This window comes from Triturus cristatus, chromosome 5_2 (genome assembly GCF_964204655.1).
Source record: "Triturus cristatus chromosome 5_2, aTriCri1.1, whole genome shotgun sequence".
NCBI classification, from domain to species: domain Eukaryota; kingdom Metazoa; phylum Chordata; class Amphibia; order Caudata; family Salamandridae; genus Triturus; species Triturus cristatus.
Window position 1 is genome coordinate 706375002 of NC_140588.1, and position 20955 is coordinate 706395956.

The 20955-nt window shown below is 42.5% G+C and overlaps 1 protein-coding gene across 9 annotated transcripts in view; it reads right to left on the reverse strand.

The window, feature by feature from the left end:
- The window catches only part of DACH2 (dachshund family transcription factor 2), an 839221-nt gene that overhangs the window by 324715 nt on the left and 493551 nt on the right, over window positions 1-20955 (reverse strand). For all 9 annotated transcript variants that reach the window (XM_085607797.1, XM_085607794.1, XM_085607793.1 and 6 more), the window contains one exon: window positions 81-212. In XM_085607797.1, the coding sequence (XP_085463923.1) occupies window positions 81-212 (132 nt within the window). The remainder of the gene's footprint in view (window positions 1-80; window positions 213-20955) is intronic.

Below are 20955 nucleotides of genomic sequence, written 5' to 3' on the forward strand. Positions count from 1 at the left end.
GGAATGAGGATGTCCTAAATTGGATGGCGTACAGATGTGCTTACATGAAGTATTAAAAACTTGAGGTTCTGAGATTTTACCTGCATTCGAATTGAGCTCCTCGTTCTCGGATTCGGTTCCGTTCTGGCTCCCGCTCCCATGGAGGCTGTTCATTGCCATCAGCTTCATTTTCTGGAGCTTCATTGCCTCAGCCATGGCAGCTGCTGTCAAACCTGCAGGAATCCCAAAAAGAGAGAAATTGGGTGTACTTTTCAAGCCTCATTTTGTTCCAACAGTAGAGCTTGCTTGCGTCTACTAATTTACGTAGCGTCCATTTTCATTGCGTGTTACGTCCACTCCTACGCTGCCTGTCTTGATGCCCTTACAGCACAGGGGCATTCCACTGGCCTTATCAGTGCTGAAGGACAAGTGCACCGATACACTAACACGAAGGCTAATCCATGACATGTGATGAGATGAAGAGAAAATGAGCTGCAGCTGGTGCCAACTGTGGGGCAGCATGATGCCAACACGGCCTCGGCTCCAGGACGTCAATCAGAGGATGTCCTGAATAGTCCATTTCTAAGAATACACGGTGAGCACAAAGAGCTTGTGTTCAATATGAATCTGTTGTCAAAGACTAAATGAAATCTGAAAGTCACACACCGGTGTGATTCAGTGCAGTGCACACTTTCTCCCATAACTAGAGAGTTAATTAAATTGCTCGCGAACTATCACAAATTCTGCACTCATTTTCATCTTTTGGAAATACTATTGCAAACCATTTCAAAAGTTAATTTTACATTTAGGTATTGAGTCTGAAAATAACTCTTGACACTTGTGAGTGTTCTTCAGGACAGTGTGCCAAAAGAATGACGCCTTGTGTTCCAACAGAGTTGTTCAATCCAAACATTAGATAATTATATTTTCTGCTTTCTTAATTGGCTGCCTCTTTGCCTACCCCCTTTCATATTACTTTGAAAGCTTTTCTGTCTAAATTGTGAACAAGTAAATTAACAAAAAGGAGCTATCGGTAATCAAATTACTGGGCCTGCAATTAATTAAATGAAATGGCAATTCGTAGCATTGCACCGCAGCTCCGCATTGAAACAAAGCATTTCATTAAATTAACAGTCCACACATTGCAATTAATAATGTTCAACCCTCTGCAGTGAGTAACATTCAAAGCAGGCAGTGAAAGAGGAGGCTGAGCCCAGCTGTACTACTTTAATGCACTGGCCCCACATCTGGGTCTCAAAGTGTCAAACCTTGTGACACCAAACGTCCCAGGTCAAGTGTGATTGGCTAATGTAAGATTGAGGACACATCTGGTGGTGTGACTCTTCCCAGTGCTGCATAAGAGAAACATGCATGTGATAGATATGTTATCAACTGTCCAATGGTCTATGAAGTATGTAAGGGAAATCTAACTATCTCTAAAATAAATTTCATGCATACAAGCCTCATTAAAGGATCATCAAATTTGCATAAAGCCCACTCCATAGTTTTGGCCTCGCAACTCTTTCTCGAGGCTTATTCTAAGCCTTGTACAGCATCATCAAAGATGTATAAACGCCCACAGGAATTCCACACACATGGTAATAGTTTGCGTCTTTCAAATCTTTATAAAACTTGGCTACACTTTGATGACGCTATTAGTGGGTGCTGTTACAGAACTATTTTCGGTGGCTCAGCTCCTGATAAAATGGGGTTTAGCGTTTGAGCTCTTTTTGAATGTTAATGGCCAACGCACTACTCAGATCCAAAGTTAAGCAATAAATGAAGTCTTCACTTGAAGAACTTGAGATACATGAAAAGTGAGGCGCACAATATTGTATGTTTAGCTGTGATTGGACATGGTTAAAAGAAGACAGAAAATTGCACTGTTCCAGTGTCCCATTTTTCCTGAAACGTTTGTGTTGGAAAGTGGATTATTGGTAGGGGCAAATGTAGGTCTGTCACTGGCAATAAGGCCACGAACACAGTAAAGGGCTCAGAATAGGTCTTAGAAAATGATTCCTACACTCAACCCTTGGTAACGTGGCTGCGAACAGACAGGCTTAACTTCAAAGACAGGTATGTAAAGCATTTAAAAACACCAATTCAGTAAATAATTAAGACACAACACATAATAAAAATCCACCAATAATTTATAAAAATAGGAAATATTTCTATCTTTAAAATGACACCAAAACGACAAAAATCCAATGTAGGGAACCAGAGATATGAATTTTTAAAGGTGTATCACTTTATAGCACTTAGAAACTTATAGCACCCTATTGGGACATCTGGTCGCGATAGACCGGCTGAAAGTCAAAGTTTCAGGCTGACCTTGATGGAGCCCTGAGCGGCTAACACCCGCGGTAGGTCCTGGTCACAGTTTTTACCTTCGGACGTAGAAACTTTTCTGGAGCTTTTTCTTGCAGGGTCCCTCGATGCTCTTCACCAGGCCAGATTCAGTAAGGGTTCGCCGGCCTCAGATTTCTTCTACTCCCGGTCAAACTCTTGAAGTCGGACCTACGGATGGCTTGGCCAGCTCACGGTTGAAAGCAGGCGGCTTACCTGGCCAGGTTGCGTCTGTCCCCCTATGGAGCTTTATTTCAAGGTTGCTACAAAGTTCTCCAAACTTCTGGAACTTCTTCCTGAAGTTCCCCAAGGGGTCCCTAAGTGTCTCAAACTCACTACAAGGGTCTGGAAGCTCCAATATGGTCCTTGAAAGTTGAGGACTTCAGTTCCCACAATCCACTTGGACAAAACCCTTACAAATCCACTGGTCGTTCTCAAGGTTGAGGATCCTTGGTGGTGATGTTCCAAGTGAGCTCTGTTCACCTGTAGCTTGCAGGGAGTCCACTCTTTAGTTCCTTAGAGCAAGGTAATCCACAGGTCTGTAGCTTCAGCTGGTGCAGTCTTCAGAGGGTAGGCCTTGGAATTTTGCACCCCAACTTCTCAGCACGGCAACATCTTGCTTTCTTAAGTTTCAAGCAGCAGATCTAAGAGACTCTGCCCATCTCAGATACTTATTCCAAGTTCTCTGGGTCAAGCAGGAGGTCACGCCTGACCAATGGGAGCAGGGCAACTCCCCAAGGATATGACCACAACCTGTAGAGTGTGGCATTATTTTGTCCCAGAGTGCACCAAATCCTCCAAATTCATAATGGCTGATTTTCCAGCAGGGAGGCAAGAACTGGCTAAACACACCCCTAGGATGGCTACTTTCCATAGCCTCTCCCCCGGCATGTCTGCATTCCTTCCATAAACCTTACTCTCGCTTTGGGTCAAAAGAGTGAAGTTCTAAATGACACTGAGGCCGTCCTCTTCTCTTTGAAGACCATGGTTTACCACTCCTCCCCCTGCTCTGGCATTCCTGTGTAGCAGCACACTGCCCTCCCAGCAGAGCTGGTTAACCCTAGGGGATCTTTATCACCTCTTCAAGGCAGCCTGCGTAATCCACTTAACTATGACCAATCAGGACAGACCACTGGAAGACTGAACCTGGACTTGCAAACAAGAAAGTCTTATAATTTCTTGAGAATGGGGTTGGGAGCACATTGCCTCACAGTCCCAGCACAGTTCGCCCCTTTGCATCCTGGTAAATGCAGCACACAGTTCAAACTTCCTTCAAAATTAGCTGGAGTTTTTCACCAAAGTTGGTGCAGACATTGTTGTATATATCTAGACACATGTTTCTGGGTTGAGCCCGTCATCAGTAGAGAGCAGCAGTATTAGAGAGCAAAGAAAAATCATCTGAGGTTGCTGGAAATGCTGCCAAGCTTCTCTCAGGTCACAGTACCACTCACAGGCACACAGGTGCATCTCCAAAGCTCGTCAGCTTGCTGGATCAAGGGAGCCTTTTAAACAGAATGGGGGTTGGGAGCACACTGCCTCACAGTCTCAGCACAGTGACCTGAGAGAAACCTGTCAGCATTTCCATCAACCCCAGATGATTTTTCTTTACTCTCTAATACTGCTGCTCTCTACTGATGACGGGCTCAACCCAGCAATGTCTACACCAACTTTGGTGAAAAACTCCAGCTAATTTGGAAGTAAGTTTGAACTGTGTAATGCATTTACCAGGATGCAAAGGGGCGAACTGTGCTGGGACTGTGAGGCAGTGCGCTCCCAACCCCCATTCTGTTTAAATGGCTCTCCTTATAAATACCTGACCCCCCCCCCCCACCCCTGGGACACCTAGGGGACACCCTGGGTGTTCCTAATATGTCAAACAGGAGCCAGTGGTTCACAAAAGCCAGAGGAGCAGATGGATGATTAGAAGCAGCAAGTTGAGGTGGTTCTATGAAGGTGAGGTAGTTGCAGCCAAGTGAAACTCTGCTTATAGGTCACTGTGTGGGATTGGTATGCACTACGCAGAACGCCAAGCACAGCACAGGAAACAGTGGACTCACAGATGAGCCACTCACAATTTAGGGCAGTTGAGAATCATTTTTCTTCTGTCATTTTTATAGTAAGCGTACTCAAACTGTCTTCCATACTTGTGGAATACACCCTCATTGAATATGTCTGGTATCTTGTACATATGTCTAAATGTATGTACATAAATGGTGCAGCCTGCGAGGGCCCCCGGCAATCCAAAATGGCACTTACCAGAACGGCAATCTTGGCAGCATGCTGGATTTGACCAGGGCAGCACTACTGCCGGGCATTCGTGCCTGATGCCGCTGCATGACCAGAGTGAAGCCGCTACATAGTACATATCTGACAGAGCGCCAAACCACATCAAATCCCATTGAAATAAACCACCAGCAAGGCCGCACCCTCATTTAATGCTATGGAAGCACCTATGATAGTAATACATGCAACAGCTTACTGATAGAACTACTTATAACCTCACTGACAAAGACAGAGCAGAAATGACTTACTGCTGGTGAGAACAAGAGGATACCCTGACACAGGAAAACACTTAATATCAATGTTAAATAATACTCCAGTCCTAAGGGCAGAAATGCAGAAAATGACAAGTCTCTTGAGCAGCAATTTTAGCTCTGGCAGTAATTACTTCCTGTACGATTCACTAAGGTCAGTAATGCAATTCTACCCATTGTACTGAATACTCTTAACACTGTCATTTACCACTGGTGATATTTATTCCATAAAGACAGCCCTTCAGTCAAGTTCCAAGAGGCGCACAGTCTGTTATCATTAGCTGGCATTTTTTCCTGCCTGGGAAACATATCTTTACATAATAACCCTAAATAAGTAGAATTCGAGATTGGGCAATCTACTCTCTGGAAATAAGACAAACTATCAAATATCAGACAACTCCTGGAGCCTCGGTCCTCTTCTGCTCCTTTATTTCTGGCCGACTCCCAGACTCCCTACACCAATCCAGACGCTGCTCTCATGCTAGTAATACCCAGCACGAGAGCAGCGTCAGGATTGGTCTGAATAGCCTGGTTTGCTGCTCTGTTAGGGCCTGTGAGCCTGTGCCTGTCTCCACCCGGCTGTGTATGTCTCCAGCCAGCTATGCAACACAGCTCGGGTGGAGAGATCTGACTGCGCATGTCGGTTTGGCCATCCTTAGATGGCCGGCCAAACTGACATGAGCATTTGCAGCAGCGCCACCACTCCTCCTCCCTGCTGCTGTCAACGTGGATGGCCCGGCCCTGCCCCACTCAGGACTTGGCTCAGCAAGAAAAATTAAATGATAATAAATTGTTTTATTATAATTTTATTTTTCCTTTTTTCACTCTCTGAGAGCAGTGGGGTGACGCTCCTCTGCCTTAACGGAGGAGCCTCCACTGACCTATACTATATTTGTTGTACTACTGGAGCCAAGAACAGAAGACCAGTTGATCTAAATTAGATTGACATCACATTACCACTGTTCGAGAAGTAGTTAAAGCTAAGCATTTTACTACATGGGTTCAGCTCAAATCATTGCAGTCAAATAAAGCCAACACTTTGTTGCAGAGGAAATCCATAACATTTTAAAGTTATTTGAAACTATCTTAAAACTTGAAATAGATGCTTATGCTTAAGACCAAGACTGTGAGTGGCATACAAAATGAAATGGTCCTGAGTACTTGTTGTTTCTCACATGGTTTTTGTCTATGTTACTTGTATGCTTATGTCACAATGTTCACATTAAATACTATAGGTTTGACTTTTACATCCGGGTTTTAATCAACTTGTATTGTTCTTTTGCTGGCAGTTATGCAGCAGGTTCATCCTGCTTTTTAGGGTCGAGCCTGCCTATGCATGCAAGCCATCATTTTGTACAATAAAAGGCTTGCAGCTTGCCCATTGCTTACCATTTGTTGGATTCTCTGTCACTCTTCTTTGTTGTCTCGTAATTGGCCACTTTAGACCAATCGTGACTTCTGTTCCATTCTGTGGAGCAGGGACCAGGCACAGATTGATTCAACTTAATCAATGCCCGTCCACTGCTCCAGGCATGATTGAGGTGCTATTTTACTCCTCCTCCACTCCCCTGGCACCTGTCTGATGCTCCCTCCACATTGCTTTTTCCCCTGTTTTATTATATGCCACAACTTTCCAAACTGACAGGCTCTGTCAGCCCTGCCATTCCAGTTAATAACTAGTATTGATGCAATGCATGTAATTCAAATCCTAATGTGGTCAAAGAAATGGTACTTTTGTTTTTTTTCTCTATTCCTGTTTTGTTCTTTCTCATGGGAATGTATTATTTTCATGCGATGTTCAACTATTTTTATAACAACGGCATGAGATTCGCTTGACAGTAATCTTAGATCCTAAAGGCATTACTAGAGCAGGAGTTGGATTCATGATTCTGACCTTCACATGAGCCTCAGTTTCAGATTATGGTGACAACACAGTTTCAGGTGAAAGGGCTTGGCTCTGCCTTTCCACAGTGAGGACAGTGGTATCTGTCGACTGTCTAACAACAGGATCTGGAGTTTGCTCCTAGCATATTGTGCGAGGAGAACATAAAGATCAGCATTAGAATGTTTTGTTTCCAGCATTTAATGCCATATTGTTGTCTTTGACGTGTCCAAGAAGCACTGAGCAAGAAGAACGTAAAAAGTTCAGTGTTGTATCATATACACATAGGTTCTATTGTACTGTACGGACGTTTATATAGAGCTTACTACCTGTGATAAGGTGCGGATGTGCATTCGTCACGAGTAGCACACTACGCATGAAGAATATAGCTCATTACAGCGTGATGCATTACATCGCGTGCTTTTACAACGCGGTCGTTACAATGACCGCATTGTTAGTACGCGATGCATTTACATCGCAAGTCATTACAACGACTTTCAGTAGGGGGCGCGCTGGACTTAGGAATAGTATTATTTACTATTTCTACTCCAGTTTGCTCAACAGTAGGGAAAGTGTTGGAATTCATTTCCAATACCTCACCGCCCCCTACAGCAAGTCGTTGCAATGACTTGCGATGCTAATGCATTGCATACTAACAACGACCGCGTTGTAATGGTACTGCGATGTAATGACAGCGTTGTAAATGCTACTTCCTCGCATGAATACCCAGGCCCACAGTCATAGGAGGAGTCTCCACACTCGGGGAAGAACGTCTGCAATGAGAATTCTCATCGTAGAGATTTTGTCATGCCAGTTTGAGCAATCAGTTCCATTCATATATGTAGCACAGTCATGTGTACACACTAGTTACTCCCAGTGTTAAGAAGATTATAATGGATGCTTTTTCCAGACATGTTGCATGCAGCTCATGGGCACAAGCCGTTAGCTTTTAGTCATATCACGAGCTAGGTATTATTCATGTTTTTCCAGATCAGGAGCATATGATTTAAAGGTTTCTCATACAAGTTTGAAAAGTTAGTGGTCTTCATCCATGAAACATGGCAATTTTTAGCAACACTGACATGGGTCTTACGACTCAACGCGATTACTGTTGAGGTTGCCAAATGCACCCATGCAACTTCTTTTCACATTCATTTTTTAGGTTGCTATGTGAAAATGCCTATAAGAATATTATTTGCCGCAGGGCCACTGCGGAGAAAAGTCAATTTGTACTTTTGTATGTTCAAAATTCCTCGGGATACAATAAAACTCAGCAGATTTTGAGTATTCTAATGAATAGGGCAAAGGTGCCGAAAACAATACTACAATGATTCAAGTCCACTATAATATGGCCGACCTTTACCCCAGTTTCTGACCGACCCTGTGTACAACGAAAGCCAACTCAGTGAATTTGACCCCAGGAAATTAAAAAATCTGCAAAACATTCCGCAAATCAATGAGCACCAAGTGACCAGTATAACCAACTCCCAAATGAACATTGGGTCGCACCCAAATCAAATGGATTTGATTCTGATGGAATCCTCTTCCTGGAGGTTACACATCCCATGGACATTCCTTCAGGTGTGAAAGCAGCCTGGAAAACCCTCCCCAACCAATGCTCCTCAGCACCTCCAGATGGCATCATGTGGCCTCTACTGCGACTCAGTCTGCCGGAGGTGAGGACATCAGGGTACACTAGGAGCCAAATGGTGTTCCAGCATCAGTTCGGGCTTTTACATATCTCATTGATGTGTTTCAGAACTCTTTCAGTGTTCTATCAGCCTTTTGACAGCAACTAGATCAAATGTCTTCTGGACTATATTGGCTGTAAGGTTTGAAAGCACTGCTGTCCATTAAAAACAGCACTTTTTTGCAGATACAATTTACAGAATTCTAGAGTTAATTAAAAAATAATACATTTTGCAATAGACCTTTACATATTGCACAAGACAAAGAGCCTTATTTAAAATTTGATGAAGTAGGACATCCACCAAAAAACAGAGGATGTCCTTACACTTTATTTAGAGTGCAAAGGGTCTCAATGCGCTCTAAGTAGGGCAGACAGTATATCTGGTGCTATTTTGCATTTGTTCCGCATCCACCAAATTCCAAATAAGGCCCCAAGACTGTGATAGACTTTAATGATGACAGATCATTAAATATCTATCTATGCTGGAATTTCTAGTTTTTCTAGAAAAGTTTTTTAGGTTCTTCGAGCTCATTTAATACTGGACAGGTAAATAGTCTGTTGGAGTTGTTCGTTTGACAATTAAGCATTAATGCCCTCTGCAGAGGGCTTTAAATACTTTTAAGAGCCCATTGGGAAAGGCCACATAACAGCGCTTACACATCTGGTAATCTCACCCACGAAGAAGGTCCCAGTAGGAGACTGTTGGAAAAATCATCTCAGATTTCATTGCTGGGGAGAACCGACATCATAGGAATCCGAATTTTCCATGGGACAAATTCCCTGGAAAGTCCTAGTTTTGACATTCGCAATCGGCGCCTCTCTACGATCATCACAGATATTTCCTGTTTTTTCCTTCTTACAGGGCCTTTATCCATGCCCGAATATCAGCAACATGCTCAAGACTGTATAGGGAAAGAAGAACGGCAGTGCATTTTTAAATGCACAACTTGTAATCCGTATGCAGGCGGAAATACCTATTTCCAACCACGTCGCAATTATAGAGAAGACCGTAATGAGGGCCACAGTCTTGACATGCATCTAAACTGCTCCATTCTGCCTCATGTCCCAGCTTCAGACTCTCTCAGAACCTCACCTAGAAATGTCCTCAGTCAATCACTGAACTTAGAATGCATGCTAATAGAAAATGCCAGCATTGTGATTGGCTGAGCCAATGTCAGCTTTCTATCCCATCCAGGATGCTAATAACACATAATGATTACCTGACACTTTTGGAAGTACTTTCATCACTGTTGCATTATACAATCCAGTTTGCATTTAATTAAAATTTCACAGCAAATCTTGACACTCATTTTTTATCCTCCAAACGCTAAAAACAACTTTCTTTTCTTTTGGAAGAAGTTAGAATGTTCACACGAGGTTGCACAGATTCCAAATATGCTTTCCGATTTGTGGTAAAGTGGTTTTGGAGGTTTTACAGTTGAAGGCCTTTCCAATTGCCACTTTTTTCCTCGTCTTCCTAAATCCACTGGTGATGTGACACTTCTAAGATAAGGCTATTCCCGAGCCAATATTGCTTTTTTTTTTTTACAATCTTAAGTCTGTTGTATGATTCCCATATGATTCATCATTAATTGATCTGTGGTAATGCAGAATGGATATATGTACTCGAGTGAGCATCAAAATGATAGCATACATCTCTCAAAGAGGGGTCCTATGGGCCCATGGCAGTAGCTCACTGTGATGTGGACTTTGGTGGCTGCTCAGTTACCTCGTCCACAGCTTTGTAAGATCTCTTCTCTCGGATAAGGGCAGTGCTTAATTTGTTTTTAAAAAATAGAAACACTGGCCCACAGTTTTTCTTAGAGGCTCCCCACTGGCATTGCCAAAGGGCAAGGATACCGAATACCAAGGCTGCTTGGTCTTAATCCCACCTCATGCCCTTTTCTTCCGCCATTGAGAACTTCCCGTCCCTTTATCTCATTCTTGCAGGTTCGTTTTGGTTCCTACTTTATACCTTTCTCGCTGTTGTGCGATCTTCCTCTGGCTCATTCTTTCATCCTTTGCTGCCTTTCTCTATCCTGATTTGGGCCAAAGTCTGATGCTGAAAAATAGGTCCCAGTCCCCCCAATGTTTGTGCTGGTGTCCTCCAACCAGTACCATCTCCACTAAGTAAGAAGCCTTAGGATGTTCTGCAACCGTAGTCTCAATGAAGTTGTACCCTCTTTAGACGACAGTTGAAAAGAATTTGTAGGTTGAAAGTACCTGAATTGAGCATAAGCAGGCCCCCTTAACCAATTAATGTTAATTTAACATATTTTTAAAAACCAACTCACTTTCAGAAAACAGACAGTATCAATTAACAAAAACAATGTTAGTTTAGGTTTCACTGCTTAAAAAGAAAAGTGCCAGGGCCCGTGTCAGGATGTCGCTGTAGCATACTCCACGCATTGCCCCAGCCAGCACAGATAATGGCAGCACCAGCAAAACTACAAACCATCACACTCCCGCAAGTCCAACAATTCAGACTATTCGAGACCTCCAAAGCTATAAGAATGGCTTCAGCAGGAGGCATTTGTCACTTTTAATGAATATGGAATTAATAAACTGTTGTTGTGCTCATCTCTAAATTAGACACACAATGCCACCATGTGGCAGGTTGTCATAAATGCTGGTGTTGCCAATTAAGTGCCTGTGCCGAGCACCGGAAACCACTGGCTCAAATTAAGCACTGGTTACAATACATTTCAAGGAGACAATGCTGTTATTAGCAATGATGCAGTTATACAATGTCCTTACCAGTTGCAGTGAACCCCAGTGGCAGGACTTGTGTGATAGCCGCGGGATAATTTTGATTAATCTGGGTGAAGAAGCATGTGTGACTCCTAGATAATCAGAAAAGGCCTTTGCTAGCCCACAACATACACCCAGAACATACAGACACCTCTCTACTCAGACATTGCAGAGTGGCTCCTAGTAAAATCACCTTTCTGCTGTTTGACTTGGGAAGTTGTAATCCATTCCTGAAATGCAGCTCAATGTTGATATGCGCTCAGGTGTGATATATACACAAGTAAACGTATTAAAGGAAGGGCCTCAGTATAACTGATGCTACTGGGTAGTGGCTTAAATATCCTCTGACAAAAATATTGTGTTCTAAAATATCTTTAACAAAAATATTGCCAAGCTGGAGTTAAGAAGAGAAAATCTACACCCAATGGGGTGATATTTTTCTAAATAACATCTATGCACAATATTTATGTGAGATGATATTTTTGTTAGCAATATTCTGATTTACAAGGGCCGCTGAATACGCTTCATGGACACTGAGCAGCAGTAGCCCTGGAATGGTGGCTACAGTAGCAAAGGAAATCAGAAAGCGGAAGAAAAGGGGCAATGTGTCTGTAACAATCGTATAACAAGCATTTGCAATGTAATAGGTCTCGCAACTGCGAGATTTTGAGCTATTGACGTTGTAAATGACAATCCCTTTTATTTACGTGTTAAAAAAACCTGCATTTTATTTATGTGTTAAAAAACCTGCAATAATGGAAGGCATTGTCATTAACAATACCAATAGGTAATAGTTTAAAAAGCGATACCTATTGCATTGCAAGTACTTGCTGTTTACAAGCTCCCCATGCTGCGCTTTCACATTAATAGAGGCCACGCCCCTTTCTTTAGACAAGCCGTATCTAAAGAAAGGTCCGCGGCGGCTATTAAAGTAAATGCAACCATGGGGCGCTTTTACCCAAATAAGCATTTGTTTATCAAGTTGACAAAAAAATGCTTTTTTTGTTCGAGCGCCCTGTGAAAGCGTGCATGGTGGGCTGAATGTTGCAGGAAAGCATTTCGTGCCTGCAGTAGGAAAAACTCATTAAAGAAAGTAGTGCTTACAGAGTAAATGAGAGGTACCATGTAACAACCGAAGTAAAAGGGCCAGTCCTCATGGGAGGTTAACAAATCAGAAGCCAGCATTTATGAAGGGCAATGACACAAGCCAATGACAAATATGGGCGGAGCTTTGAGTGCATACACTAATACAGCATGCTTCACTGAGCAGCGCATGCGCTGCCCTGGCTGGTCCTAAAAAATGGAGAAGAGAGATTGGCAATCACTGCAACCCGGGTACAATTTAGAGGGTTTTGATGACGGGAGAAGAGTGCTCTGAAATGTGGTTGGATGTAGGGTAGTTTTAATTTTGGTAGAGACTTACATTAAGCCAGGGTCAGAGAAACTGGTATATCTGTAAAATGCAAAAGAGACTCAATGATTTAAAAGTAATCTTGAAAGATCAGTGCCTCTGAAAGGCCGGTAGGGCTGGGGCACACTGTAACATGTCAGACTCCTGGCATTTGTCTGGTTGTGCTCTAGCTCTTCTGGCCTTGCAGAGCACTGGATTGGATGTACTCTGATTGATATATATCTCAGTCCACCTATTTGCTAAAGAAGTAGGACAAACTACCTGCCTAGTGGTAGCTGACTGCAGTCTTGCTCACTACAGCATGTGGTGTCCCATAACCCACTACTGTATGTTTAAGTTTTAAATAAATTAATTTGGGATCAGTGTGGCATGTGTGAAGGGAGTTTCAACATTTAGTATAACACAAGTGTTTGGAGGTGCCTCCTTCCACTGTGTTTTAGAGTATTTAGACTGGATCACATAGAGGGCCCAATTCACAAAAGTAATCTGAGACAAAATCCTAACTTTTCGACTATCTGTATTCACAAAAGGCATTTAGTAGTAGGATTCCTAACTTTACTTCTACTAAATGCTTTTTGTGAATACCGAAAGTCGTAAAGTTCGGATTTTGTCTCAGTTTACTTTTGAGAATCGGGCCCAATGTGAGCATTGACAGCACATTAATTGAAACCACGGTTTCAGCCACAGTTTTGGGCTGACTGATCTTTACACAGTTGTGGAGTTGAAGAAGTGGCATGTTACCAGCTTTGAGAAGTAATAAATAATTATTTTTCACTGGAAATGTAGTACTATTTGTATGAAGCAATTCCAGAGCTCGACACAATAACGACACAGAGTTAAATGACAACACAACAAAATTACGTTGCATTTTTTGTGTTGGATTTTATTGCTGTGTTGTACATTTGTTCTTTGTTAGTTTTGCAAAATTCTATTGTTATCTTGTCTAACGTGCTGTATTACTGTAATTGTGGTGTGTAATATTGTGTTGTGCTGTGGCATTGCTGTACCTCTTTTGCAGTCTACCTGCTTAGCAAGGTACACATATGGTCTATCATTGACACCAAAAATCTGCTTTCATTAAAGGGTGGTAAAATGCTTGCAGTAAGCACTACTTGTATCCACCAACAATGCCCTGCCATAGCGCCAATCAGAAATGGTTTGTGGTGAGGCACTCTGAATCGAGGTTACTGAACTATGTTACAGCAAAGCGTTGCATAAAAGCTGCCACACCCCGGGCATTATTGATATGTATGCCTACCGACAGGAGGAAGTTGTTGTAATGATCACAGCACATGCCTCGGCCACAATTCCAACAGAGGCTGCACTCTGTTCAAACCTTACACCTGATACCTCTGCAGGCAGTGTTTCTATTTTTCCTTCTAGACCACCCTCTTGTTCTTGAGCCTGAAATTAATCCGTCCTCGGTCGCCTTAATAACTACCCGACGTTTCTTCTTCAAAAAGAAAATTGCATTACAAATGACCATGTTACCTGTTATCAAATTATGAGTAATTTCCATCAAAGGAAAAAAAGGGCATCAGATTGACCAGTTAACAAGTTTCCAGTGACCTGAGGGATTTTTTCCACTTAACAGCCTCTGAAGAATGCTTCCTTTGATTGTGGTCTGTGACACAAAAATGATTGTCCCATTATAAGCAGTGTTCGATCACAAAGAGCAGGGAATCCTATTGACTCACAGACGGCGGCGACATTACCAAACAATCGCAGGATTGTCCGTCAGCGGCCATTTTACAGATTGACTTTCTTTTCAGAAATAGTGGCTTGAGATCAAAAGCTAACTTTAATAGATGTTTGACCAAGGTCGTACTCTGAGGAAATAGGAAGGCGAAGATGAAAGAGATGAAATACATTTGGCTTTTCATGTCAAGAAAATCCATTTTTCATTGTTTAGCTTTCGCAGAACTTTCGTTTGAGGTGATATCATGACTAGGTCTAGAGGTTTGAACAGTTTTGCTCAACCTAAATATGTCAAAGGTCAGATGAAGGACTTTACATTTGCTGCTCCAAATTAAAATAGTTGACACATAGGACTCAGTAGGAGTGTTCTTTAATTCTAGTGGTCCAAGATAAAACTTAAATATAAGATGTCCACTGGAACAGGAGGTCTTTTTTTTTCAAAGGAGGTACGCACACACACACACACAGCACAAGTCCTAAAAACCAGAAGTCGGAGTTCTAACCAATTTGGCAGTATGCAAGTGACATCAAGGCCCATGACATCACAGCGCTTGCAATCACAGGAAGTGACATCACAAGAAGTGACATCAGATAAAAAGACCTCACACATATGTTTAGCAGGTCTATTGAGGGTACATTTGAGCGCATTACAATATTTAACATGAGATTTTGTGTTGCGGTTGTGCCAAAATGGTGAAGCAATCCTCATGCAAAATCTGTGCTCAATTTAGACATTTATTTTTTAAAACCCTGCAACAACAACATTGGGAAAAAAGGAGTCACATGGCCATAAATCTGTTCTGCTTAATTGGTTGCAAAGTCTACATCTTAAAATATCTTATGGGGTTAAGACACCAGCTGCAGAAATCTTTGTATGCCCGGTAAATCCCAGGGAATAATAATATTGGCAAGAGTATTCTGGAGGTTAAGGTATTGCTTGAGAGATCTGTGTTTTTTCTAGCCCCAGTTTTCAATCAAAGGAGCACAGAGTGTTAATATGTTGCCTGCCAAGTACATTATGTAACACGCAGATGACATATTTTTTTTTAATGTAAATAGGTAAGTGGGTTACTACTTTTAACACAGAGATCTGTTTCCTACTTGCAGCTCATAAATTGTAATCCTTCTATCATAGCACAGTGAGCTATGAAGGACGTGTGGCTACTACATCTTGGAACCAATACTGTCTTATGTAACAAATCCTGTACATTGATTTGCACGCATATGATTATTGTCAATGTATAATATGTATTTGTGATGTAATCTGCAATTGGATGAGTAGCGCTATAGCGCTATAAAATACATTTAAAAAATTGTTATTTGTGTATGTATTGGGACAGACCAACACATTAACTTCGACCGTCGTTATGGGTCCAGTTGAACTCTGATATGCCTCCTCCCTGCCTGAACGTTGCTGCTCTTAATGAAAGCAGATAACGTGCAGGTGCTGCTAAATGTACCCCGGTGTTTAAAAATGACACAGGGACAAGTTTAGCCTATTTCTGTGGGGCCCAACCACTTGGCAGGGTAGACAGAGTCCACCCTTTGAAAAAAGTGGGTAGAAGCCACCTACCCACATCTACCCTTGATTTGTGCCCTGTACACATGCAAACTACTCCATAGTCAGAATATCCCAAGTACATGCAATATAGAACAACTAGGTCACACAGACTACAACACCACTCTCAGAGCGTGTCCCCTACCTACCTGTCACATACCTAACAACTGCACAAAGAATGGAAAAGCTGTCTGGCCAACATTTTTCTAAAGCAAATCTTAAATTCATTCATTCACATCCCAATAAATAAGACACTGACATTCAGTCATCAATCCTTAACAAAGATTATTATTGTTATTTTGAATACAGTTTCCTCTCTCACACAATGCAAGTTACACTGTCTAGTTTGAGGTACAGACTATACACCGTACATAAACCTAGGGGTGGGTAGAACGCACAGAGTTTTACTGTGCCGAATTCTGCAGATTTACATGAAAACTCCCTGAGATTCCGCAGAGTTCTGTGAACGGGCAGAAATCAGCACAAGTAGATTTTTAGCATGGGTAGCTTGTTCCGCACTGAAAAATCAGCATGAATGGCGCCACCCAGCGTGCCAGAGAGTGCTGCTTTCTGAGTTGGTTTTTCCGCTGCTCAAGTAGATTTGTATTCAACCGCTGCTTTCTCAACGTGAACGGTCATAAGCGCCCACGTTGGAAAAATCTCACCGAATCCCCTCGTAGTGCCCAAAAATCCAAACAGATGATGCCAATTCTCACTCGCGTCCACCACCTTATCATTGGCGAACCGTGTGCGAGAAAAAGCTACGTCACAAGGCAGTTGGCGAAATTTGGCTGGAACTCTGCGTTACTTGTGTAACGCAGAGTAGCCAAACCTCCGCCAACTCTGCCAGCGCAGTGGAATTTATCACCCACCCCTCATAGAACATTTCATCACAGGATGACTCAGACTCTGGACTCCAATAAAAATCTCATTATAATGGATAACATACATTGTGATGAGGCCATGCTGATGGCAGACGTGCACCACAGCAATGTCATAGCATAACAGAAAGACTACGGGCCTGATTATGAGTTGAGTAGTTAATTGTGAACTGTGCGTAAAGCTCTGTTTATGCACGGGTTTGAATTACGAGTCGTTAGGTATTTAACGCACTTGTTATTTAGGTCAAACCTTCTGAAAATTAAAGGGGGAAAACCATACGGTAATGACCGTACCATGCAGATTTTGGTACATTACAACAAAAATCTGCATGTTATTCCCCAACAATTCGTAATAGGTGGTATTTATCGCAGTCAATAAATACCGTATCCCATGGTATCATTATTTATCATGTGCGATAAATACTAACAATACTCATAATCAGGGCCATAAAATAGTAACTATTGGCTCAATGGTTATATAAATCAGTCCTGAAGGTGAATAGGGATGAATAGAACAATACAGTGACCGTATGCAGCAACTTACATTACATATGCTGGCAAATAGGACATGATTCACTGGGCAATTTGATTGTTCAAGCCAAAAATATGCATGTAAAGGGATCTATTTACAAATACAATATATCTACAAGAGAGACCTTGCACTTGTAATCTATTTACCTATGTGAGATATTACATCTCAGTGGTGTAATATTGAGTATAAGTAAATTATTTTTCACTGGCTGGATGTTTCAGGTAAGAATGCCCTAGAAACACCGTTTATGGAGATTCACCAACTTTTTTCTGACCTATTCCGAGATTTACTCCTGTCAAGTGCAGGGCCTTTTCAGAGTGGGAAAGGGTTTGGAAACTCGCCAAGATTGCTGGGGTTATCCTCAGGGTTTTTTTCATGAAGACATTTTTTTCTGCAGAGAAAAAAGAATTAAAGAAAAAAGTGACACTTCAAAAATCTGATTGCATGTCCCTATTTGGCACTATGCTCAATTGCACATGAAAAATATCTCCACATGAATGTAAATGTGTATCCACTTAAGATTTCCAAGAGTATGTTTGTAAACCTGTGACTGTCACACATTTCTAACAATAATGAGGAAAACCTCTGTGAATCCAACAATTTGGAAATCTGCACACTTGCTTGGTCTGAGGTCTGCAGTTTTGCAATTTGATCAGGCTCAATTAAAGTTCAACCAAAAGAAATGGTAATACTCATACTAGCACCACTGGACTCATGGACCTCCTTTAATAATAAATAACAATTGAGGCAATGGCTGTTCTGTTAGCCTGAAAATTGGTAGCTGAAAACACTCCAAACATTAGCTGAATGTTCAAATAGGATTTATTGTTTTTGACAATTATGTGGATAAAGCTACAGCTGTGGGTTTGTTCATTTTATCAATGCTTTGCTGCATAAAGGTATATGCCTCTTCAAATGAGGATCCATTGTGGAAGCAAGCAAATGCAAAGCCAATAGGTCTGCTTTGGCTGCAAGCCTATGCCTTTGTAAATGCTTGTTTTGTATTATCATGATTTTTATAAAAACGTTATTAATGGGGAAGCTGCTAGGGTCTCACCAGTTTTTAAAAAAAGAAAACATTGGCTAAAAGCAGACATATTTTTGGACTCAAAAATACACACATTGCTGCAGTAGTACCTGGCAATGAATAGAACTACTTTGTATTTGGATGTGCTGTTTGTGTAAGAATTGAATGCCTTTGCGCACTGTAAAGAAAGCCAATAGTTGAAGTGGACTGACCTATAACCCCCTCCTGTTACTATCATGGGCGGAACAAAAGAACAATAAATGAAGAGGACAGGCTGAAAGCTTCTACAGCCAAGAACAAATCTAAAAATGTATCTCAGGAGGCGACAGCTGTTCCTCGGTTGGGGAGTTGCTTACCCACACAAGAGGTGGCTCTAGTCTCCTATTTATGGCATTAGGCCTCATCACCTGGGTATTATAGCACTTCTGTATCAGAACACCAGAAGTGAAAATGCAGATACAGAACACAATCCCCAAAAAATGTATGACATTCACAAAACACATTTGCTGTCTCAGCAGTTCTGTTATTTAAAGTTCCTACATGCTGTCTACTTATGCAAAAGTGCTTTCTGTTACTTATAATGCTGAGGAAGATTTTCAAATGACTCCCAATCAGCACCCAGAAAACCATCAAGTACACCCTGGTCTCAAGCAAGCTTTACTATGGAAACACCCTCTGTGCCGGGATAAACAAAAAACTCCCCAGAAGGCTGTAGACCACTCAAAACTCGGCGGACAGCATCAGCCTCAACCTCCTATGCTGTTCTCACAACAAAGCAAAACAGAATTAGCCCACTGGCTCCCAAATCACAAACAAGTACAATTCAAACTCCTCACCTACACTTTCAAGGCAGTACATAACACTAGCCCAGCATACCTCAACAAGTGCACCTGCTTTCACAAACCTTCCAGACACCTCCACCCGTCTGGACTCCTTGATGCACATACCCCTCGCATACGGAAAACCAGATCCAGCAATCGAGCCTTCTCCTACATCTCTCCTAATGCGTGGAATGATTTGCTGCTACACATAAGAGCCCTCACCTCACTTCTTGAATTCTGAAAGAAGCTGAAGACCTGGCTTTTTGAGTAGTCCCACCATGTCCTAGGTATGGCTAGACTAGCAACTGCTCAGCACCAGTATACCCTTTGTGTGACTGTGTTCTCTACAAATCTGCATAACATAACATAGCGTAACATAAGATAACAGAGCCTAGCTTGAGAAGGAGAGTTCACGGGACAGTGTTTCCACATACCACGTTGCTGGGTGGCTACAGGTAAATCACAGGCTAAAGGAGTAAGTCTGTGCAGTGAGATACAACATTACACAAACACGCACCTCACATGTTAAAATAGCCTAAGTTTTGCACCTACATCAATTGCATGTCTCCTAGTGAACATGTTCTTTGTGTTTGTTTTGTGTCATAACGCTTATCAAACATCACAGGAAAGAGCCGAACATTTAGATTTCAATCTCTTTGGAATATTCTTATAGGCAGAATCTGGCATGGCTTGCTGACTGAAAACATTTGTCAGGTCATTTGTAGGGACAGGCTTATGGTGTTGTGTTACAGTCAAGTTGCTCAGGAGAATAAAATACCCCTGTTCAATCAGGAACGATTGCCAATAACACACACATGGACGCTATGAGGCATAACCATATGAAAGGAGTTTATAAATACGCCGAGGGACTCTGACTGACTCTGTCTGGTAAATGGTCTCTCTCAATCTCTGCCCACCAGGAAGCGACTCTGGAAATTGGGTCATGTTTCTTTATGTAAAGCATTTTGCTGCACGGAAGAATCACATCACAGTCTCTGTTTATCGAATGCATTACGCATAAGACCTTGTGGCGTTCTTTTGCACATCGAATTTTGGAGGTGTTAGCCTCCCAGCAAAATGTATAACCCTTATATCGAGTGAAGTATACCGAACTAGCGAGCCTTACACAGGGGGAAAGGTGTGTAATTCTTGGGCATCTTTGACAGACGTCTGCCATTGACTTACAAAGTGCCCTTTTGAGTAACATTCAGCCGCGGTCCGTGCAGGTAACAGCAGTGGGGCGGTGATGCCGGGTAAGGGGGGGTTTCGGGGGGACAATATAGAGGAAAATGTAATTATTTATTTAATCTTCCCTCTGCATTGCCCCTCGAAATCCCCCTAACCTGGCCCCACCGCTCTTACCTGCACGGACCGCGGCTGGTAACATTAACGTAGGCTCCGGCACTAGTCTAAACCTTTCTTTTGAAACATTGAAGTGGGAACGAGCTTTGTCCCAGTGCAGGGCCGGACTGAGAACCAAAACCGGCCCTGGCAAAGTGCTCGGCCGGCCCCCCCGGGTCTTGGGGGTGCCGCCGAGCTCTTGCCAGGGTCAGTTTTCGGCAGATTTTGTTACAGGGCCGATTTCCCTGTAACAAAAACGGCCCCCAGGGGCCCAAAACTGTCCCCCACCCCTGCGGTGCACCGGGGAATTGCCTGGTGCCTGCTACGGCCCGTCCGGCCCTGTCCCAGGGGATATCTTGGGACCCATGTTGTTAGCTTTTTCTTTCACTCAGGGGTGAAGTGCACAAATATATGGCTGTATTTGCGGTTGTAGGATATGCAGGGGACCCCCAAGCCATGTGCACTGCTTGGGGCGAGGAGCGGCCCCATCATGAAGCACATATG